A 24,645-nucleotide genomic window follows, 5' to 3' on the forward strand; every position below is an offset into this window, starting at 1 on the left:
TTAAAAATTAACTGTTATTGCCATTTCATCAAAGGTATTTTTAAGCAAAATTGGTATCTTCTTCTCCTTCTTTTACTATGAATGGATGCCAAGGAAGAAAACAAAGATTACTAGTACAGTTACTAGTATTAGCAACACTGCCTTGATTAGTGCTAAGGCAGTTTTACCCCAATTGCTTTTGCACCAACCCAATACCATCAATGCAAATATCAACACAGCAAAAAAAGACAAATGATGTCTTAGTATTATTACGAAATGCTCTGACCTCATGAACTCTGCTAAAATATCTCAGAGACCCTCAGAGATCCACAGATCACAATTTGAGGACCACTACTCTATGTAAAAGGAAGTGCTAGAGTTTTTCCTTATAATATGTGTAAATGATAGCAAAGGAACTAAACCAAACATCCCCAAGATAATATAAGTTGATTCTAATAGCAATCATAAGACGACAGTATACTTCATACTTATTCATAATTAGCTTAAAATTCATTGTATTATGAGAGATGAATTTGCATCAAGCCAGAGAGACAATGTAGTCTACAAGATAGATCTACTCAAAATAGTATATTGGTATTTGTTTCAGAGTCTAGAAAAAATTTTATTTATTTTTCAAGGATCACTTGCAGTAGAGTAACTGGTAATGTACTTGTCTTAACAGTCCAAGATGAATATAGAAGAACATATGTGGTAAATAAACTGTTCGCATAATGTACAATAAAACAATAAACAAGGGAAAGCGCTTCATTCCTTTGATTTCCTCACAGTTAAAATAGTTTTACTGAAGAAATTCTGAGGCCTTCACATTTTTCAACATTTAAACATTTAATAATAGTTTAATAATAATGAATACGTTAATAATAATTTTTAGAGTGATTTTTACCTTGTAATACTTTGATTTCCCCACTTGTGTCTTTGCAACTAGCACCAGGGTTACCACCTCCTTCTAACTCATCAAGGTACAAACGGTAACGATGTCCACTCTCATCTTCATACTCTACGTTTTCATCATCAGAATCTACTTCAGGAGCCACATAAACTACTTCAAATTCAATCTCTCCTCTCTAAAACAGGAAATGAAAATGAGAAAGTCAAGTTATTGTAATTGTAATTTAAAAAGGATTTCCAAATTCTTTGTGGGAAGGCTTAGTAAGGGTGGAGAGATCTAAGAGATAGCTCATTTCCAGAAAACAAATAATAAAGTTCTAGAATCTAAACAGGTAGTGAGGCCATCATGTCTAGATCAACCTCATGAATCCTCTCTATAGTTCCTTTAAACATTATAGTAGCTCTTTCTACTGACCATAATCTTTTTGCTAATAGATCTAAAATTTGAAAGGATGCTTAATTATTAAATTTATAGAATTTTGGAACAAGTATTCAAAATTATTTGCTATTTTGTACTGTACACAGCAATTCAGCAAATACATCTAAATAGTCAGATATTAAATAAGGATATCATACAAACCTTTCCTTAACTAATTCAAGAAACCCCTACAAAATGATTTTGTACACTGCCATAAGGACATCATACAAACCTTTCCTTAACTAATTCAAGAAACTCCTATAAAATGATTTTTTGTTTCTTATTCAATAGGTCTTGAGTAAGAACTTACACTGAGTACCAGACGCAGACATAGTGTTAATCAAAGTATTCTGTCTCATACTAATAGTAATTACTATATATGTTTACTATAAATTATAGCCTCCAATCCGCAGAATAATCCTATTATAGTGTCTTTTAACGTGAACGAGAAACCTGAATGAGTCCTGGAGAAAGGCGATAACTTTCCCTACATAATGAACAAGAATAAAGAAAAATAAAAGTTTGACTCTGAAGTCCTTGATCTTTATATTATGCTAGATTAACTGTGTAATAGTTGTAGTGCCATTCTTTAACAATGACACATTCAAGTAAAAAGTTACAGATCATGCCAGGCATGGTGACTTACACCTGTAATCCCAGCACTTTGGGAGGCTGAGGCAGGTGGATTGCTTGAGCTCAGGAATTCGAGACCAGCCTGGGCAACATGGCAAAACCCATCTCTACAAAAAAAAAAAAAAAAGAAGAAAAAAAAAAAATTAGCTGGCCATGGTGGTGTGCACCTGTAGTCTTAGCTACTTGGGGGGCTGAGGTTGGAGGATCTGTTTGAGCCTGGGAGATTGAGGCTGCAGTGATCTGTGATTGTGCCACTGCACTCCAGCCTGGGTGACAGAGTGAGACCCTGGCTCCAAAAAAAAACAAGAAAAAAAAATTCCAAGTTATAATTGTCATTTAATAAGAGACTCCAACCACTACATATAAGTGTGGTGTTGGCAACTCTGAAAATTATGGTTTGCCTTTGCGCAAAAGAAAACATGCCATTTTTGATTGCTACTCACTAAGTTAGACTCATTGGTGCTCTTCTTTCCAAGCAGTTTAAGGTTATACATCAGAATTTTAATATGTGCTTAGTTAGCATTTTCTTAAAACTTATGACTGCCCATTGGTAGCTCCTTCACCAGTTATCCCACTCTTTTACTACTGGATGACAGTCAAGATGGGTTGATAAAACACTAACTTAAGAGAATAGCATAGCATTCTTAGATCTCTCTTGTCAGATGCTTTAAAAATGCCATTTTGCAGAAAGAGACAGATGATGCAGTGGTCTTCAGCAAAGTTTTAAATGACAGAATTAGATCTGTGAGTAGCTGTCATGGAGACACAGATTTCAGGCTTAATATGAGAAAAAGCTTTCTAAAAATCAGTACTGTATAACAATGGAACGGACTGGTTGATATCAGCAAGTCTTCCCTTTAATATAATTATTGAAGTAGTGATGTTGCAAAGATTTATGCATCATATAGAATTGAACCAATGAACTATATATTCACTTTCGACTCTGAGATTCAATTCTACAGACGCATACCACACTTGAGATAATCCAAGAAACATCTCAATGTACTACCAATGCCTCTAATTCCCTCAACTCTATTCTTGAAAGAAATAAACAAAATAAAACAACATTTTAAGTACAACTGTATGACAAATATGACTCCTGAATATGAATCTCAATTCTCTAATTTATTTGCTCGGCAACTTTGAGTAAATCCTTTCATCTCTAAGAACTTTAGTTTACTCATTTTAAGAGTTTTGGGCTAGATAGTTTCTATGTGTGATTTCAATTTTAATATTCTATGACTAAAATCAATCTGCTTCTAGCACTGTCTTTTCTGTAATACCTTATATATAGTGTTTTAGGCATTAAGGATGTTGTTTTTTCAGTCTCAGGTCCTGTTCTGAGTACTTTATATGTATTAACATACTTAATCCTCACAGCTTTCTTTTAATCCCTTCCACACAGGTGAGGACACTGAGGGACAGAGGACTTAAGTAACTTGCTCAAAGTTATGAAGTAAACAAAATGGAATGGTCCATTTTCAGTACATTTGACTGAATGTCATCTACAAAAGCATTAAATCAAAGGAAACAAGATCTATGTATAAACACTTTACTACTTTAGAAACTCTGTAGGGAAGTATGCAGTGTTCAATAGATTCATAACCAATTGAAAGATGCAGTTCTAATTAAATGAAGGGAATTTACCTGCTGAGAAAGAATGGTTACAGCTTCTTTATGCTTTGTGTCCCTTAGGTTAACTCCATTGACTGCCAAAATAGCATCCCCAACGTGCAGCCCTCCACATCTATCAGCAGGTTGACCCGGATGGATCTCAGAGATGAGGATTGGAACACCATGTTCTTTCCCACCCTAACAACAACAACAAAGGGCAGTAAATTATTCTTTGTAAAGTACAGTTACCGATTAATCTAGAGATAAAATATTTTCTTAAAAATATCTTTCATTAAGCACCTATGCTGTCTCTATAAATGCTGGGTAAAATTTTATTTGCTACTTAAGTAATGGTAAAAATTATCAAAGAGTATTGAACAGTAAATTGGCTAAATTCTTAAATTTAAAAAAAAAAACTTATGTGTTAGTACTCCATAGCACCATTCCATTTTATCAAGTCTAAATCACTACAAATGACAAGACCAATTATTTTAGGTGCCACAATTTCAGAGAAGTTAAAATATGAAAATATATGCAATGTAGAATTGAAAAAAGTGCAGTATTTGGTACCTATCACTCTCTAGCTTGTATCGTTGTGTGTGTGGGTGTGTGGGGGTGTGTGTGTGTGTGTGTGTCTTATTTGTACTGCTAAAATGTATACTCTTTGAAGGCAGCACATTAAAAAAGGTAAGTATTCAAGAAATACAGATTAGATGAGCTTTTTATTATAAGAAACATTTCTACATCAAGCAATACTAAAAAAACAAATGAACTTGCTCAGTGCCTAAGTATTACCAAATGAAAATTAAAGTCACCTTGTTCATTAAAGCACTGAGACTACAACAAAGTGACTCCTAAAGGCACTGAATTTAAAAAAAGAATATATAATATATGGACCCCAGAGCCAGTGAAATCTGACAGCTAATAAATGAGATAAGAGAAAGATATACATACTTGGAGAGAGAACAATACAATCTGAAGCCATTTAACCTAGACAAAAACAACCATATCTATTCCCAAGGGCTCCGAGAGGCATCACACTATATGGCACAGAACTATTGAGTGAGTCATAATAAAGATGTTAAACTATGCTTACTAAAGGTATACTTAATAGCTGCTAGGAAGATTTATTTCTTAAAAAAATGTTTACACAAAAGCAAACATTTATCCCCATGGGGATACATTTTAGTTATTTAAAAAATATATCCAGAATATTCTGTTCCCCAGTGATGTCCAACAAAGGAATATGATTATACTAGATAACTGTAGAAAAGGAGACCGGAAGCACTACTTCTTACTGTAATTGAAATGCCAAGGCCTTCATGATCTTCCTTAAGGAGGAGAACTTTTCTAATTGGACCAACACCTTGGCTTTTCTTTAGGGAATCTTGATCCTAATTGGGAGGAAAAAAGAAGAAAAATTAGTATCATTTAAATAGCATACCAAATAGAGTAAACTCATACTATATAACTTGCTTTTACAAATCTGTATTAACGTCCTGGAATGGATAAACAGTATATGGTTAAGAAAGTAACATAAAATGGAAAAATGAAAATAGCTATTCTATTGATGCAAAATGTATAGATGACGTTCTCACATTTTTGCCAATAATATTTAAAATATTGATACATTTATTTTTAAATTGTAGGACATTATAAAAGAAATTATTTCCAGGAATTAATTGAGGAACAAATATCCTCAAAAAATAAAAGTGACTGTCTATCTTCACTGGATGTCTTTAAGGTATACATTGATTTTAGCTGAGTCGTAGAGCTGAAAAACAAATTTCCAATTGGACCAAATTACTTATACATTCCTTGGTGCTCTGGAGTCTACCTCTTAAATAAAGGGCCTTGATCCACTAATAATTCTTTCTCTGGTACCCTTACTCTTTCTGTCTCTACTAAGCTGTTTTCCTACTCAGCAGATAATGAATTACAAGCCTTTTCCAGTTTTAAAATACTGATCATGTGCAAACGCAAAACAAAACAAAAAAACCTTTCAAACCTTCACTATCTTCCTTAGCAACTATCATCCTCTCCCTTTCCTTAACCTCCACACGAAGTTCATCCTCATCATATCTACTTCCTTGTCACTCAGATTCAGTCCCCTGAGCTCCATAATTAGAGTTTTGCCCCTACAAGCACAACTGGAATTTTCTTTTCTGTGCTCACTAGTAATCAATATTGTTACACACAATGAACACTTTGTCACTACCCTACTTCAAACTTGCAGAAAGTTGATACTGTTCACCAACCCCTCCTTGAAACCCACTCTTTCCGTTGGTTTTTATTACACTACTTTCCTAGATGTCCTGTATCTGACAGCTCTATGCCAGGCTCCTTCCTTTAGTGATCCTTTTCCTTCTCCCACTCCGTAAGTTTCTATCCTTGGCCTCCTATTCTTTTTACTACCTATATACTTTATATATACATATATACTTGGAACTGACTTAATCAGTTCCAAGATTTCAAGTACAATAGATGGACAGTTTCCCTAACATTTCTTCAAATCAGATTTCTCTCCTGAAATCCAGAGTCATATATCCAATTGGATGTATCTTGGACATCCCATTGTCACCTCAAACACTACTTGTCTAAAACTGATCTCATCATCTTTTCCCCAAATCCTACCTTTTCTTCTATTTCCCTTATCATTGAAGGCCAGATCTCACTCAGTTGCTCAAACTAAAAGTCCAGATTCTTCTTTTTCACTATTTAACCAAAAGCAGTTAGTCACCAATCAAGCCCTTCTGATTATAATCCTATCAAATCTGTCCTTCTTCTCAAATGCCACTTCTCCTGTCCTCATCACTTTCTCCTTGGATGACCATAGTATCTTTCTATGTCCTTGACTCCAACTTGGTCCTCTTCACTATACCAAAATAACTATTAAAAAATGTAAATTTTATGAAGTCTGCCATTTTATTTAAAACTTCCATGATTATCAGGTTAAAGTTAAAATTCCTCTATTTAGTATAAAATAATTTCTATAATCCAGCCACTACCTAAAACCCAATCTCATATTTAGCTAATTTCACAAGCATGCTTTTATCACTCAGATACATCTGATACAAACTACTTTGTCTTCCTCCTAACCGTGTTACTCCATTTGCCAAATCTACTGGACCTAGTAGTTAATGCGGACCACCAGTGTCCTAGAGAAAACAATGGCATAAGTGCTTATCGTTATCCCCACTTCTCTTCCACCAACTCTATGTGCATATCGATTCTTCTTATAAAAATCTTTGCAGAAGCAACAAACTATTTTACTATTTAACGCCATACATTATCTGGTACTAAGCTATGTGAACCCTTGGGAGACACGCTTTCATATATTAAGGTCTATATTATCAAGCAGCTGTTATAATAAAATTCAATAAAGGTTTATCCAGATAGAAGCTTTTATACAATGGTGGCTATAGAAGCAGACAACTGGCTACAGATCTCAAATTCCATCTTAATCCAAGACCAAACAGGTGTAAATGTTAGTTCAGCATCTACATTTGGATTCAGTTACGAAAAGTTCCCTTAAAAAACTACCCCAAAATATTTGCTGAATTATCAAAATGACCACACACTCTAAGCTAAGATTAAAACAAATTTAAGCATGCCCAATCATGATCCAGGAAAAACTGGAAATATGATCCAACATACTAGCAATATGCATTTGCTAACAATGGCTCACTGTCTGCAAAAATATCACTCTCAGAGCATTAGTAAGTCTGTGAAGAACTACTAAAATTTCTATGGGTGTTGAAACATTATCTACTTTGAATAAGTTGAATCCCATTTTTACTTTTTAAATAAAGGTTTCAAACAGTACTAGAATAAAGGAAAGAATGGAAAGCAATTGTGATTAAAGAAAGAAAGAAGAGGCTGAGTGGGAAGCAGCAGCAAAGCAAACATACATGCCCTGGTGGTGCTTGCATTGGTCGTTTCAAGTCATTACGTCCTCTGCAGGCTCTGATCACAGTTTTGTGACGATGCAAATGTATTTCAGCTTCTAACTGGTTCCAAAGCTTATCATGAGCAGGTCCCTTCATATCTCGTCCTAGCAATTGTATTTGTTGGACCCTTCATATTGGGAAAAGAGTACATTGAGTTGATTTTTCATTATGTTCACTATAGTGAGAATTCAGAAAAATTACTGAACATAAGTAGCTTGTGCATGAATCTCAAATTAGTGATAAAACTAATACTCAGGAACTTCTTGATGTCTCTCAGGTATAAAAAATATGAACACTCTGAAAAGAACAGGTATCTTGAAGGGAAAAACCAGTAAAAAAAATTTTTTTTAAAGGAATTAATGTGAACTCTTTTAGTCATATACTTAATTCAAATAAATCTAAAAAACAATTGATGAGATTAATGTCAATCTGTTTTATGTCTTGCAGGCGAAGTCACTGAACTCAGATACCATTAAATGTTAGCTTTTAGATGAGATTAACTGTACAAAAATATTTCTTCTAATTAGAGTTTCTTTTCACAAAATGAATATTTTAAATGTGGTTAAAAGTTACTAGAACCAGCCAGGGCAACAAGGCAAAACCTTAAAAACAATTAACCAGGCCTGGTGGCATGTCTGTGGTCCCAGCTACTTGGGAGGCTGAGGTGGGAAGACCACTTGAGCCTGAAAGGTAGACGATGCAGTGAGCCAGCGTTGCACCACTGCACTCCAACCTGAGTGACAGAGTGAGACCCCATCTTACAAAATTAAAAAAAAAAAAAAAGTTACTAGAAAATGTGTACTTCAAGATGATATAGATTATTTTTTCTTTGTTTCATGTTTTTAATGTGACATTAAAAGAATATGCACAAAATGATTCAGTACTAATAAGTCACCAGAGTTAATAATTTACTTAATAAATACAAGTAGAATTCTGTATATGATTATGATAAAATCACTGTCATTAACTAAATACTAACATGTCTTTTTGAAGGGCAAGAAAGGCTGGGTTTCAGTGATCATAAAAAGAATTCCTTATGGAAGTTCTGCTATGCACGTAAATATCGGTTGTACTGGTCTCAAGGCACAAAATAGTTGGAAAGTGCTGCTCTATAGAGCTGTTAGCATTTCACAGTAAGATACTATCAGTGTTTATGTGTGTAAACTAAACATATTTAGTATGGATAAATAGATCTGCAATACATAATGCTGTCAGTATTAATTTAACAACAGTAAGTTAAAACCAACTGTAAAACGATTCTGAGGGAAAAGATTAATGCTGCATTTACTGTAAGAAAAAAGAGTCAGCCAGGTGCAGTGGCTCATGCTTGTGATCCCAGCACTTTGGGAGGCCAAGACAGACGGATCATGAGGTCAGGACTTTGAGACTAGCCTGGCCAACATGGTGAAACCCCATCTCTACTAAAAATACAAAAATTAGCTGGCTGTGGTGGCAGGCACCTGTAATCCCAGCTGCTCGGGAGGCTGAGGCAGGAGAATCACTTGAACCTAGGAGGCAGAGGTTGCAGTGAGCCGAGATCATGCCACTGCACTCCAGTCTGGGCAACAGAGCAAGACTCCATCTCAAAAAAATAAAAAAAGAAAAAGAAAGAGTCAACCTCATTAAATATCCAGTTTGTCACTTAAGAGTACAATAATACCCATTTTTTACACACCTTCCTGCCAGTTCCTTATCCAAGTACTTGGCAGCTAGTCTCGCCCCATATACTTCAGCCTGGAGAACAGCTATATGTCTACGAAGGGCTTCATTCTCTTTTCTCAACAATTTCACTTCAGCTTCAAGTTGCGCTTCTTTCATTTTTTCTTTTTTGTTTGCCTCAAGCTCTCTTTCCTATGTAATTTTTAAAAGTATATAATTTAATGAAAATAAAAACTCTTTAGCACTAGACCATGTTGTTGAAAATGCACAAAAGCCTACAGTTCAACAATGTATCATCTCTATAAAATGGAACACAAAGATCTGGATCTAGTTCTTTTGAACTAGTACCATAACATCTTGGAACTACTTCTAGATAAAATAATTGCATGCCATGGGTTACCCTGATATGGAGGATAGTAAGAAAAGTAGTCTACTCTAAGCTCATGTTATCACATATTAGTAAAAGTGACCTCAATGGGTAGTTAAATCTGCTATCTACTTCTAAAACTGACTTAGAAAACTAGACTAATATAAAAATAATCATTCTGATGGTTGTTCCCAAACATTTAATTAACTTTAATGCAACAAGTCTATAAAGTCGACTTGTCAGAAATTGCATGCAAAGTTATGCATGTCTGTCTTAAAGTCAGAATCATTCAGTTACACAGATACATTTTAGAGCTAATTTATCTTAGAGGACCACAAGAAACTTATAAGGAATAAACTAGAGGATATACTAGTTTTCTAATAAACATTTTATAGTCATGAAAAACTGCTGGTGATAACTGCATTAAAACATTTACACATTACAAAGTTTCTATAGATTAATCACATCTATGGAGTGGATTACCACTGAACTTTGTTATCCGGTTCATCTATTTGTCTGTATGTTAAGAGTGAATGCAGAACGTTTTTCTGAGGAAAACACGGGCCTCACTTGCCTCCTATGTTCCTCTTGGTAGACAGTCCATATATGTGAACATAAAGGTGTTAGCCAGAGACTTTAACCGCAAGATCTTCACCATCAAATTTTTATCAGAAGTTCATATGTGAGAAATAATAATTCAATTTACCTTAAAAGCATAAAGTATAATCTTTCCTACAGATCAAGGGTTGCAAATGTAAATGCCTTCAGGATCCAAGTGCAGAAACAGGCAGGTACAAGACAAAATAGAGTGCAAAATGGAAGGCACAAAAAATTCTGCCCATAGGCAGGCAAATTCAAACTCAAACACACACACAAAACTATATGGCCAAATAAAACCCTTTCGAGAGTTAAATAAGGGCCCCAACAGACATTTTAAGTGTTATTTGTAGGTCAAAAAAATCACCTAAACACTGAAAACTTGCATTTATCATGAGCAGAACTGCTTTTACAGAATCCACAAATCCTATGAAAACATGGTTACACTTGTTCATGATATGTGGAAGACATTATTCCCTATACCACCATGTCCCTTTTGTGAGGATGTAAATAAAAACCTACCTTAGCACCAGAGAAATTGTTTCTCTTGAGGAAATGATGAATAGTATTGTTTCTATTGTATGCACTGATTATTTTACATAATTATTTCCCTTTTTATTCTGGATATTGAGAAGCTAAGAAACAAATTTAAGCATATTTTCAGCAATTCATGGAATATATTTTGGTACTAATTTAACGTGTCTCCTTTGGTCTACTGTTTTGAACAACATCAAAATAGATATATTTGAATACTAGTCAATAAATACCATAATCCTAAAGAAAAAATTTACATACATATACACAAACACACACACACATACAAGCTAAAACTAACGACAACTACCAAATGCTAGATATATTTGTCACTTCTTTGATTAAAAATATTTGTTATATATATGACAAACATATGAAAGATTAGCGGACTCTTTCAATTTCTGGAAAAAAAAGATTAGAACATAATTTCTAGATACTAGTTTTAAAGGATTTGAAAAACTCAATCTAGAATCCTCCTTTTAACATAATTTTGGAATTATTAAAATCTTTATTTCAGAACCTATGTCCTAAAAGGGCAAGTATCTGTTTCAAAAGAAACCAGTTTGGAGATATGAACAAAAATCTTTCTTATGACATTTTAAAGTTGATGCAACTTTTAAAAAAGCATTCCTAGAAGATCAAGATTTCTTTGGCTTATGGGCTAAATAAACTTTATGTTGACGATTACCTACTTTCAATTACTTTAATGAGTTATTTATACTACATTAATGAAACGTAGGAGACGTACTAAGCTACCACCGACGGGGGTTTTAATGATTTAAATCCCTAATGAATCTGACAAACTCTCAGGCCTCAAATTAACAGAGGTAAGCAAGAATAAGACTAAGAAAACTGAAGTTAACCATTTCTAGATTTCCAGAAAAAAAATTTTTTTGATTCTTAGTTAACCTGTTAGTTACTAGGTAACACCCAAGATGTTCATTTTACATTTAGATACCAAAGATTGGATCTTCAAAAGGGGTAAAGCCATAAGACAAATTGGAACTTGATTAGGTTGGGGTAATGTGAAAAATATTAAAAATGTATTGTTATTTTCAAAAATAACTTCTGCTAAAGCATTTCAAAATTCGATTGTTTCAAAGGCCACATGATTATTCTCAAGACTCTTGAAAAGCCATAACGCATGCAGCAGATGAAGAAGAAACCAACATGCACATTCTTTTCTGGAAATCATTTCAAATAGAAACTTAAGGGGGTTAAAAACTAGGCCTGCTTGATATATCTTCAATACCCTGAAGTGGGAAAACCAATGGCTCTTTGAAGTAGAGGTGTGAGCAAGTTACAAGGCTCAAAAATTGTCAAAAATTGACAGGCTCTGCAAATAATGGCTATAAATCATTAATAAAAGAAAAATGTTTAACAACATGCAGTGAGAAAAGAGCAATGGGCCATCCACTGAACTTTTCAGGTACTGGAACATTTAAAAAATTGCCATCATTAATGCTATTTTCAAATACAATGAGTGACAACATATAATATGCAAATAAAACACTAAGAACACTTCAGCGTGACATATTAAAGCAAAACAGAAACAATATACTTACCAGCTCCTCCACAGAGGGGCCAGACTTCAGATATAAGAAAAAAGTTTTATAATTAGAAGAAGATCAAACAAATGATTTTATTTAGTGGTATAATCATTATAAGGAAAAACCCCACATGTTGAATATCATTTGGGTAAAGTTCATTAGAACAAATATATTTGCAATCTATAAACAACAGTAACTGTAATAGCATTAGATTAAAATTTTTTGTTTTATCAAAATTAGTCAGCATAACTAGTACAGTGTTCTTTTCACCATACTCTTTCAAATTCTAATGTTAAAACTTCACGTAAACTCTTTTCTAGAGAAAATTTAGATTGTTTTTGAATGTTAAAGTCAAATAGCTCAAAGAAGCAGTTATGAGCTTTTATTTCAGTTAAATAAAACCCTTTTAACACAGATTCACAGACTTTGAAAACTTAAGAGTTTAACTTAAAATTATTTTCATGAATTTTAACACATCAGTATTAGGAACTACTTAACCAAATGAAATTAACTGAAAACAAGTAAAGCTTATAAATGTATTACTCTCAGCATATCATCAATATCATCTCATGTCCTGCCTCTGCCAAGCAATAGCTGTCTTATTTATTGCTGTGTTCCATATACGAACAAAATATCTGATATCTCTTACACACTTAAAACATATGTGGTACACAGTGGCAGGAAAAATGCTTACAATATATTAAGAGCAAAAGAAAATAATGTGCTACTGGCTGGTACCCAATTCCATTTTTTATTTCTTCCTTATTAACAGACTCCAGTTTTACTGTAAGTGGCCATATGACCAATAGAAGACTGACATGCAGCTGGGGATGGTCAATGAAATGCTGGCAAAAATTACTGAGAAAGATTTCATAATAAGTTATTTAAAGAAGGCTAACACAACAGAGAAGCATCTTTTTGCCCTTTCCTTAGATTAACCCTTCTTCCTGCCTGAAATGCAGACATGAAGAAATCCTGAGGATGGAAACCATGAGCTAAAAATGGCAGAGCACAGTGATGGAAGGAATCTGGATCTCTAATATTTGTGGAGCTGCCATATCAACTCTACATTTCAGAGAAAAATAAGCACTATTCAAGAATAATCCCAATGTTACTTGGGATTTCTGTTATATGCAGCTGAATTTAATCCAACTGATACAGTAAGGCAAAAAAAAAAAAAAATCTTCTATGTTATAATTACAAATATCTTTTAAACATATTTATACATGTATTTTAAATAGGAAAAATTCTATCAGTTGATTGTTGATATCACTGATTATTTATAGGTGATGAGATTGTAGATTATCATAATGATCATAAACTTTATATTTCTTATATTTTCTAAATTTCCCACAATGAGCACATACATTTGATAATTTAAAAGTCTCATTCAAAACTGTCCTCTCCACCCTGTAAAATACATGCAAGGGCATGTCACTCTCTAAACTACTTACCAATTTTGCCTTAATGGTACCAGAGTCAACACTTTGACCAGTTTTAGCATGAAGCTGAAGCTGAATAGAGTGCAGCTGTAAAAGCTGATCATGTACTTCTTTCTCCAAAACAACTTTCTCTGCTTGGGTTTCTGTCAGTTCAGATTTCAGATCCACCAACTGTGCCTTATAAAGAAAACAGTAAAAGAAATTAAGGATGCTTAATTTTCTTTCTTTTGACTAATAATTGTTATTCAAGAATGACAACAGAGAGACTACCTTTGAAATAAATACATGAACATTAGAATACTATTATCTAAGATACAAGACATCCATCTAAACTGACAGAAAATCAATAAGTCAAGATATTTCAGTAGCAAGAGAAATCTATAAGCTGTATTTTCTAATAATACAGAATGCTACTTCCATTTTACTTTGCTTACTTTACTTTACTTTTACTGTTTCACCTTTATCTTCAAAGCTTATGAAAACACACAACCATGAGGTGGTTCGCCATGTAGTAGAGACAACGTGTGCTGTGGTGGATCACTAACATTAACAGTATTACAGAAGATGCCAGTAAGTGAGTTGTGTTGTCTTCAATCCAACGAATACTAGTCCAAATTATCCCAATCATTATCTAGTAAAGTTATTTTAGGTGCTAAGGTATCAACTTCTGAGACTACAGTAAGCCTGAAGATCAGAGTTAACTGTTAAGTCTTCAGCTTTAGCATAGCAGAGCAACTCATCAGGACCATCTACCCATTCAGTTTGAAGTTTTCATTTTTGCGCAATTGATATATTGTTTTACAGTTGTGCACAGGATGTGTCCCTTGTGTTTTTGGTTTTCCCAGCTAGCTAGCAGATTAAAGATCCAGACATGCCTTTGTTTCCTACTCAACTCAACATAATTTTGCTAAGCATCTAAGGGCCCAGAACTATGCCAGCACAATGAGAAAAAAAATTGTAGATAATATTTTTAAAAATCAGAGATCAGCCAGGCGTGGTGGCTCACGCTTGTAATCCCAGCACTTTGGGAGGCCAAGGCAGGTGGATCACCTGAGGTTGGGAGTTCAAGACCAGCCTGACCAACATGGAGAAACCCCGTCTCTACTAAAAATACAAAATTAGCCGGGGTGGTGGCACATGCCTGTAATCCCAGCTACTCGGGAGGCTGAGGCAGGAGAATCGCTTGAACCCGGGAGGCGGAGGTTGCGGTGAGCCGAGATCGCGCCATTGCATTCCAGCCTGGGCAAAAAGAGCGAAACTCTGTCTCAAAAAAAAAAAAAAAAAAATCAGAGATCATAATTTATGCCCTTGACAAGCTTTCATATCCACTGGGTTGATAAATACACATATGTGGACCAACTAAAAAATGTGGCAAGTTATATATAGAGAGAGAACTGACCCAGTCCCATGGAATTCAAACTGAAGGAAGGATGAAGGATCCAATTCATGGATGAAGGATGGTCAATGCAGAGAATTTTATTGAGTGAATGGAAGTGGCTCTCAGCATGAATTCACATTACCTCATTCTTCTTGGGCACCAGACAAGAATTTGGGACTCACCAAGTGCAGGTACCCAAAAAGGCTATCACACTGGCCCTCTGCCCTTACTGGCAGAGGGCAGTCGCCCCACAAAAGGCAAAAGGCCCAGTGAGCTGATAATACAGTTCTGTCCAGCAGAGCTAAGAGAACCTTGTAACACGCCCTCTGGGGCCTTGGGTCGCAGGCACCCCAACCTGGATGCTGCCACACGGCCTGCATGGAGTTTGTTCCTGCCGGTGCTAAAGCAGCTGGCCAGTTCCTACATCTGCTTGCCTACACACTCCCTCCCATGAGGGGTGGAGTGAAGTGGACCCAAGTGAACCAAGTTTGCTCCTGCCAGTGCCAAAGCTACCAGCCAGTTCTCACACTCGGTCGTTTGTGTGCTCCCTCCTGCCAGGGGTTGAGCGGGGTGGGCTGAGTAAACAGGGCACCCCTGTCGTGAGTACTGTGAAGGGGTCAAGAAAATATCCTGCATCAATATGAACTCCTTTATTGGGTATGAGTTACAAATACCTTCTCCCATCCTGTGGCTTCTTTTCACTTTATAAATGTGTATTTCAATGAACAGAGTGCTTAATTTTAATGCAGCTCATTATGTTAATAGTTTTCTCCCCAACAGTAAATGCTTTTTTGGCACGAGTTCTACCTTATCTGGTATCAAGTTTGCAACTCCTAGTTTCATTTTATTTGCATTTACTCAGTATAATTTTGTCTGATCTCTTATTTTTAACCTTTCATCCTATTTGCCATGTTATGTTTGTATATAACATAACACACATGTAAAGTCTTCATTGCTCTCTTTGGTGGTTTTAGAAATGTACTTTTTAATTAAATCTTCTGGAAGCTCTGTATCTTTGTTCTAATGATTACTGTGACATTATATCCTAATTTCCTCTTTTGACTGTAATTTAAGGTATTATCTTTAAGGTATTATCCCTTCTACGAGCAGTCATGAAATTAGCTAATTAACATCTCACTTCCCTCACTCTTCTCAAACATTTAACAAAATGTTACCCTTCGATTCCCAGCTAATAACTATGAGTGATCATCAAGCTTATTTCACATTTTCAGAATACTCTTCTCCCATTTTGAGAATTGAAAACAAAATCTATATTGCAATGCATATAGCATTCAATATTATTCCATCATCTTTAACTCCAATAGTCTTTGTTCTGCTATCAAATATATTCTATGGTCAGTACCAGACCTTTAACCAAAGCTACTCCAATGATTTCAGCTCACTCCCAGGAATAGATTTATCAGAAAGGTTTCTTTGGATTAGTGGGAAAACAACCACAACCTCAAAGTGTTTTTCCTATTCTCTCATTCCACAACAAGAAGTGACCAAGTGTGGGGGATTTCACCCCACCAACAAACAAGCAATCAATTTTGCAGCAGACATCAGTTGGGTGTCCTCCAATTCAATTTTGACACTATCTACCTGGAGATACTGTCAGATCCCACAGATTGAGGGCTCTGTCCCACAAGACTGCCCCATTCTTTTCAGACACTAGTTGCAAGTTTATGCTTCCAGAAGTCCTGACTGAATGGCTTCAAGTTGGGGTTCCCACATTTCCCTTTTTCGGTTCAATTAGTTTGCTGCAGCAGCTCACAGAACTCATGGCAGCACATTTACCATTTCATTATGAAGGATATTACAAAGGATACTGATAAAGAGATGCACAGAACAAGGACTGGGGTATGGGACATGAAGCCTCCATGCCTTCCCTGGGGGCACCACCCTCCACGAACCTCCATGTGTTCATCTATCCAGAAGCTCTCCTAACCCTGTCCTTTCAGGTTTTTATGGAGGCTTCATTACACAGGTGATTTGGTTTGGATATCTGTCCCCTCCAAATCTCATGTTGAAATGTGATCCCCAATGTTAGAGATGGGGCCTGGTGAGAAGTGACTGGATTCATGGGGTAAATTCCTCATGAATGGTTTAGCACCATCCCCTTGGTAGCAACTGAATTCTCACTCAGTTCATGCAAGATCTGGTTGTTGGAAAGTCTGCAACCTCCCCCACCTCACTCCTGCTTCTTTTCTTGCATGTGATCCATCTGTTCCCCCTTCGCCTTCCACTATGACTGTAGGCTCACTGAGGACCTCACCAGAAGATGCTGGCATCATGCTGCCTATACAGCCTGCAGAACTGAGCCAATTAAAATTTTTATAAATTATCCCCGTTTGATATTTCTTTATAGTGACACAAAAACAAATTAACACAAGAGGCATAACTGGTTAAAACACTGGCTACTGGTGATCAACTTAACTCTAAGCCTTCTTCACTCCCTGGAGGTTGGGCACCAAAATCAAAGTAATTTTTTTATTCAGAGTTTCCTATTAATCCACTTGCCTAAACTTTAATCCTCTATCTGTATTCTTTTCTAAGAATACACAACAACTGCACAATTTTCATTTTAAATATAAGCAGGTTTTTTTTAACTGTCTTATGGATAAATACCCCTATTATTTTACCTTAAGCACCCCTCAAAAGCCTCATGTTTTGAAGGAGGAGCAAACTAAGCCAAGAAATTTGTGAACATCAAGTTGCACAGCAGGCAAATTGGATCCAGCTCACTCATTACTTTTAGCATGCCATAGAGCTCTTTTGATAAAGTTTTAGAAGGTCCAAGTTAACAACCTAAAACATCTTTATTTTACACATGAAGAAACTGAGACCTAAGAGATTATGTGAGATGCCCCAAATTACAAATCGCATGGTATTAAAACTCAGACCTCCTCCTCACATCCATTGTAATTCTCGCAATAAAAAAAAATGGGGAAGATATAGTCCATGAGCTCCAAATCAGAGCACATTCCCCAAATATCAGAACTACACAAAGCTTTAACTAAACAGGGGATTCTGAACCCCATACACACACCCCATACTCCTACACATGCACACAGATAGGCACTGGTACTCGTGAGCATACACAGGCATGAATACACAGACATACCTGCAGGCACGCAAACAGGAACAGATGCAGGTACAGATATGCAAGCAAACAAAGCACACATTCCCCAAGTTGTTTAGGAATTACAAAAAAAATAATTGACTTCACATGGCAATTTAACTATAATGAACTATAGCACAAAAAGCTGCTGATAAAGATGTAAATATTATGTCACATCTACCTATAACTGCTTCTACACCTTTTGTTTTAAAGTATGTATACAAAAAGTAATCACTTCACCTTTTAAATATCTGTATTCTCTTTATGTTTTAAAATGTAATTTAGGATGAAAGTACAGATTGGAATTTAAATCTCTAGCAATTATACCATTTAGTGCCAGTATCCCAAATTTATCATAGACATCTATCTACTTTTCTCATATAGTCAAAAAAAACAAAAATGTAAAAAATAAAAATCACATAGAGATGGCAGGATCACACTATAAAAAATACTAATGTATTAGTTATTGAGTACTATATTAAATTTAATATAGTAAACTGAGCTTCCAATTAATAAGAGAATCTTTACAGATTATATAAATTCCCTTTTCTCATTAAAGGAAGCAAACAATTCCATTTTATCTGGCAAAACTGTCTTTTTTCCTGAAACTAAACTTTTAAAAGAATGCATCACAGAGACTTTTTTTTTGAGACGGAGTCTCACTCTGTCGCCCAGGCTGAAGTGCAGTGGTGTGATCTCGGCTCACTGCAAGCTCCGTCTCCCAGGTTCACGCCATTCTCCTGCCTCAGCCTCTGGACTTAGCTGGGACTACAGGCGCCCGCCACCATGCCCAGCTAATTTTTTGTATTTTTAGTAGAGGCTGGGTTTCACTGTGTTAGCCAGGATGGTCTCGATCTCCTGACCTTGTGATCTGCACGCCTCAGTCTCCCAAAGTGCTAGGAACAGAGATTCTTATATAAAAGATCCTAAGCTACCTGACAGACAACAGAGGCAGAACCATTCTTCATAAGACTTTTCTCTTGTGACAAAACTCAAGAAGAAAATGTAACTAATGAAAGCCATTTTGATCCATTCCTTTTCTTGTATACCTTCAAAATATCATTTAATTTAACTCATTCATTTTATTATAAAAAATCTCCCTCTATTTTTTCTCTCCTCTATGTGCTTGAGGTGCTCAAAATCACAAAAATCTAATGAGTCTTATTCTAAAACACAAGACTATGACCAAACAGGAAATATACTCAAAGGTCAAATTGAAAATCTCTGCCATCCTTCAAGACAGGAAGTAATACTCCTCCTTACTTAAAGTCAGCTCTTGAAGCAGTCATCTGGTCTATGAAAGTTCTGTGAGAAAGCTGTATCTGTTTATATTTTCTATCCAACCATAATGACCACTAATTTCATCTGCCATTAGTTCTCCCCCAAAAAATCACATTCTACGGTCTAGACAAGCAAATGTAATCCTCATAACATACTCTGAGAGATGCACTTTTTATCCAGATATGACAACTGAAGTACAGAGAGGTTAGGTAACTTCACCACGGTCATTAAAAAGCCAGTAAACCAGGTGTACATAACTACTAGAGAAGCTAAGGCAGGAGGATCACTTGAACCCAGAGTTTGAGGCCAGTCTGGGCAACACAGCAAAACCCCCATTTCTTAAAATAACCAACCCTCCCCAAACAATATATATATATAACTACAAATTGTAATGAGCTCTATGAAAGAAACTAAAATAATTAGCAGAGTGGGAGTGTATGACTATTCTTCTGGGAAGAGTTTTGGTTATTACTAAAGCAGCAGGTCCCAAGGTCTATGGGACATTTTCAGGGGATCTGAAAGGTCAAAACTATTTTCATTATAATAAAACATTATCTGTCTTTTTCACTATGTTGACATACTGAAAGTACAAAAGTAATGATGAGTAAAATGTTGGGATTTTAGTACAAGTCAATGCAGTGGCACCAAACTCCATCAGTAGTCATTGTAGTCTTTACTGCTATGCACTTGCAGTTTTTGTTGCTGCTGATGTTTTGTTTTAGTTTATTTATTTATTTTTTTGAGACAAGCTCTCACTGTGTTTTTCACGCTGGGCTGCAATGGCATGATCACAGCTCACTGGGGCCTTAGAACTCCTGAGTAGAAATAATCCTCCCACCTCAGCCTCCTGGGTAACTAGGACTATAGGAGTACATGGTCATTTTTAAATTTTTTTGTAAAGCTAGGTCTCGCTATGTTGCTCAGGCTAGTCTTGAACTCCTAGTCTAAAGCGATGTTCCCACCTTGGCCTCTGTATTAGTCTGCACTGCTATAAAGAAATACCTGGGACTGGGTAATTTATAAATACTATTATTTTAAACAGAAGAGGTTTAAATGGCTCATGGTTCCACAAGTTAGCTGTACAGGAAGCATGGCTGGGGAGGCCTCAGCAAACTTTTTTTTTGAGACATTGTCTTGCTCTGTCACCCAGGCCAGGCTGAAGTGCAGTGGCATGATCTTGGCTCACTGCAACCTCCACTTCCTGGATTCAAGCGATTCTCCTGCCTCAGCCTCCTGAGTAGCTGGGATTACCAGTGCCCTCCACCACGCCCAGCTAATTTTTGTATTTTTAGGAGAGATGGGGTTTCACTGTGTTGGCCAGACTGATTTTGAACTCCTGACCTCAAGTGATCTGCCCACCTCAGCCTCCCAAAGTGCTGGATTACAGGTGTGAGTTATCCTCTATTAAGCCAGGAATTTAAAGGTTTGAAAAAATATAAAACAATGCTGTTCCTCTAAAACATTTTTTGGTTTTAGAAAATATAATTACGTTTTAATTTAAAATCATTTATATTAACATGTAATGAGTTTATTGTAGTTATTTTTAAATGATGTAATAAAGTTTTCTCAGTTTAATTTCTAATACAGTAAATTCTACATTTATACTTTTTTTATATTTTGTGTATTTATATATTTATACATATAACCCACATTTAAAAAAAAAAAGCTCTTTGGGGTTCTTAAAATTTGTAAGAATGCAAAGGGGTCCAGGAACCAAAAAGTTTGAGAACCTTGACTTAGACCTTCTGAAAAAAGGCTCATGTGGCTACACCATATAGAGTAGGGGTAGGCAATCTTTGGCTTCCCTGGGCCACACTGGGCGAATTGTCTTGGGCCACACACAAAATACATTAACACTAATGATAGCTGTGAGTTAAAATTAAAAAGAAGAAAACAAATCATGGAAAAAAAAATCTCATAATGTTTTAAGAAAGTGTACGAATTTGTGTTGGGCTGCATTCAAAGCTGTCCTGGGCCACATGCAGCCCACAGGCTGTGGGTTGGACAAGCTTGATATAAAGTAAGACGAAAGAATGGTAAGATACATCATAGGGGCCGGGCGCGGTGGCTCACACCAGTAATCCCAGCACTTTGGGAGGCGGAGGTGGGCGGATCACAAAGTCAGAAGATCAAGACTATCATGGCTAACATGGCAAAACCCCGTCTCTACTAACAACACAAAAAATTAGCCGGGCGTGGTGGCGGGCGCCTGTAGTCCCAGCTACTCGGGAGACTGAGGCAGGAGAATGGCGCAAACCCGGGAGGCAGAGCTTGCAGTGAGCCGAGATTGCACCACTGCACTCCAGCCTGGGAGACAGAGTGAGACTCCGTCTGAAAAAAAAAAAAACCAGTATATCATAGGAGGGATACCCAAAGGTCAGATCATGCAGAGCCTGTCTGCCAAAATTAAGAGTTTGAATTTTATTCAAAAAGCAACTGATGAATTTATGTTTTTTAATTAATTAATTAATTAATTTTTATTTATTGTTTTGAGATGGAGTTTCGCTCTTGTTGCTCAGGCTGGAGTGCAATGGTGTGATCTCGGCTCACTGCAACCTCCACCTCCCGGGTTCAAGCGATTCTCCTGCCTTGGCCTCCCCAGGAGCTGGGATTACAGGTATGTACCACCATGCCTGGCAAATGTTTTAATTTTAGTAGAGACGGGGTTCCACCATGTGGGTCAGGCTGGTCTCGAACTCTTAACCTCAGGTGATAACGCCCGCCTTGGCCTCCCAAAGTGCTGGGATTACAGGTGTGAGCCACTGCACCCGGCCCTAATGTTTTTTTTTAAAGGCAGTTATGTGTAATATGAGAGACAACATGAATGAACAGAGTTGGGGGATGTGAAATGGAAACCAGTTGATACATGTGACAAGTAATTTGCTGTAAACCTCAAATGAAGATCCAATCAATCAAAAATGGTTCCATTTTCATTTCAAAGCCCTCAGTTGCTCTATGATCAAACTGGAGATGGGGTGGGGAGGAGAATCAACCAACCCAATATTTTAGGAATATCACAAGTACTAAATCCATACTCAATATTCCTATTTAATGTTTAAAGTTATTTTCAATCAGTTTCAATTTTTTCCCAAAATAAGATACCATGAAATATTAACTCACAAATTATATGCTTGTGAATTACATACCAGGGGAATAAATGAACCTGCAGATCAGTCTTTCAGCAATGGGGCAGGCACTGCACACGTGAATATAGAGTCAACAAGACAGATACCTAGCTTCATCCTAGCTCTCATGAAGCTTATATTACAGAATGATTGTGGGTAATCTTTGAAGATTTATAGCAGAACACCAGATGTGTTTCAAAAAATTCATTCATTCAAATAAACACTGAGTACTCACTGTATACCACAATCTAGGGACAAAAAGATGAATAAGACATGAATTCTAGAAGTTCCCTATCTATTAGGAAAAACTAAGAATATATTTCCAGGCTGGGCATGGTGGCTCACACCTATAATCCCAGCACTTTGGGAGCCCAAGGCTGGTGGATTGCTTGAGCTTAGGAGATCGAGACCAGCCTGGGCAACATAGTGAGACCCTGTCTCTACAAAAATTACAAAGAATTAGCTGGGCATGGTGATATATGGCTGTACTCCCAGCTACTCAGGAGGCTGAGGTCAGAAGGTCACTTGAGCCCGGGAGGTCAAGGCTGCAGTAAGCCATGATCGTGTCACTACACTCCAGCCTGGGCAACAGAGTGAGACCCTGTTTCAAAAAAAAAAAAGATAAAATCCAATTGTGATGCAAAGTGTGGTAAGCACTATTCACTATTTGAAAGACATGTGTGATGTACCAATTCAAAAAGAGGTAAAGGGAGGCAGTCAGAAAGAAGTTCTCTGAGCTTGGAATGGAGATCTGCTAATACAGGGAGTGGAAAGGGAAAGGTGAGATATGAAAACACCTGACAGGTGAGATAGGGAGTAACTAGATCAAAATGGCTGGTATTTAACACATCAGTTTCAAATTTCCAATTTTTTTTTTTTTTTGAGACGGAGTCTTACTCTATAGCCCAGGATGGAGTGCAGTGGCGCGATCCCAGCTCACTGCAACCTTCACCTCCCAGGTCCAAGCGATTCTCCTGCCTCAGCCTCTTGAGTAGCTGGGATTACAGGCATGTGCCACCACACCCAGCAAATTTTGTATATTAAGTAGAGATGGGGTTTCACCACGTTAGCCAGGCTGATCTCAAACTCACGACCTCAGGTGATCTGCCCACCTCAGTCTCCCAGAGTGCTGGGATTACAGGCATGAGTCACGGCACCCGGCCCCAAATTTCTAATTTTAAAAAGGGGCCAAATACCAATTCTGTAATCCATGTATAAACCAATCTGATATCTATACCAAAGGAATTACTCAGCAATGTGTTTTGGGAGCACAGAAGCAAAAAATACAAAAAACAAACAAAAAGCTCCTAGAAACCAAAATAGGTTCACAAAAAGATAATGCTACCTTCTAAATCAGCTTCACAAAGCATTTGATGGTTCAAATTATTTCCCCTAAAACATGGTTCTAACCTTCAAACAGCTTACATTCTAGAGGTAGAAAGATGTGGTAACTGCTAATTACAGTACAATGTAACAAATCTAACAGTACAAGTAAGTTTAAGGGCTTAGGGCAGCCTCTGCCTATAAAGAGCAGAGAGGAGTAGAGTAAGGCAAGCCCTCACTGAGATGGTGATGTAAGTGGAGTCTTGAAAGATGAGTGGGTGTTTGATACTGTAGACAAAGGGTACAGAGAATACATTATACACCAAAGCCTATGTGAAAGTACAGGTGCCATAAAAGAGCAAGACCTATTTAGAGAACTGCAAATAGACCAGTTTTATTGAGGCAAAAGCAGCTTAGAAGGGGTGATAAGAGATAAGGAGACACAGACAGGCACACTGATCACTGGGCCAAAGAATTTGAATTTTAGAGAGATACAGAAAGAAGAATGACAGAATCAGATTCGTCCTTTTAAATACAAACTACTAATATGAATCACTCTCGAATGATTAGGCAACAGAAGGATGGTTTGGAGGGAATAATAATTAGGACACTAGGTTAGGAATACGCAAAAAGCGTAAGGGCCTTAATTACACAGAATATCCTAATCTTATCTCATTATCTTTCCCAGACCTGCTCCTCCTTTTCCTGTATTCCTTACTTCAGTAAATAGTAATGTATTAACTTCCTAGGGCTGTTACAAAAAAT

The 24,645-nt window shown here is 36.5% G+C and overlaps 1 protein-coding gene across 4 annotated transcripts in view; it reads right to left on the bottom strand.

Annotated features, from left to right (window-relative positions):
• Window positions 1–24,645, bottom strand: part of GOPC (golgi-associated PDZ and coiled-coil motif containing) — a 41,385-nt gene that overhangs the window by 5,888 nt on the left and 10,852 nt on the right. The window contains exons 2-8 of one of the 4 annotated variants that reach the window (XM_012002347.1): window positions 13,665–13,829; window positions 12,226–12,249; window positions 9,179–9,354; window positions 7,465–7,630; window positions 4,852–4,947; window positions 3,587–3,751; window positions 884–1,064 (exon numbers count right to left, since the gene is read on the bottom strand). In XM_012002347.1, coding sequence (XP_011857737.1) covers window positions 884–1,064; window positions 3,587–3,751; window positions 4,852–4,947; window positions 7,465–7,630; window positions 9,179–9,354; window positions 12,226–12,249; window positions 13,665–13,829 — 973 coding nt within the window. The remainder of the gene's footprint in view (window positions 1–883; window positions 1,065–3,586; window positions 3,752–4,851; window positions 4,948–7,464; window positions 7,631–9,178; window positions 9,355–12,225; window positions 12,250–13,664; window positions 13,830–24,645) is intronic. The other 3 variants (XM_012002348.1, XM_012002349.1, XM_012002350.1) reach the window with 3 other exon arrangements.

Source organism: Mandrillus leucophaeus, unplaced genomic scaffold, assembly GCF_000951045.1.
Source record: "Mandrillus leucophaeus isolate KB7577 unplaced genomic scaffold, Mleu.le_1.0 Scaffold683, whole genome shotgun sequence".
Lineage (NCBI taxonomy): Eukaryota > Metazoa > Chordata > Mammalia > Primates > Cercopithecidae > Mandrillus > Mandrillus leucophaeus.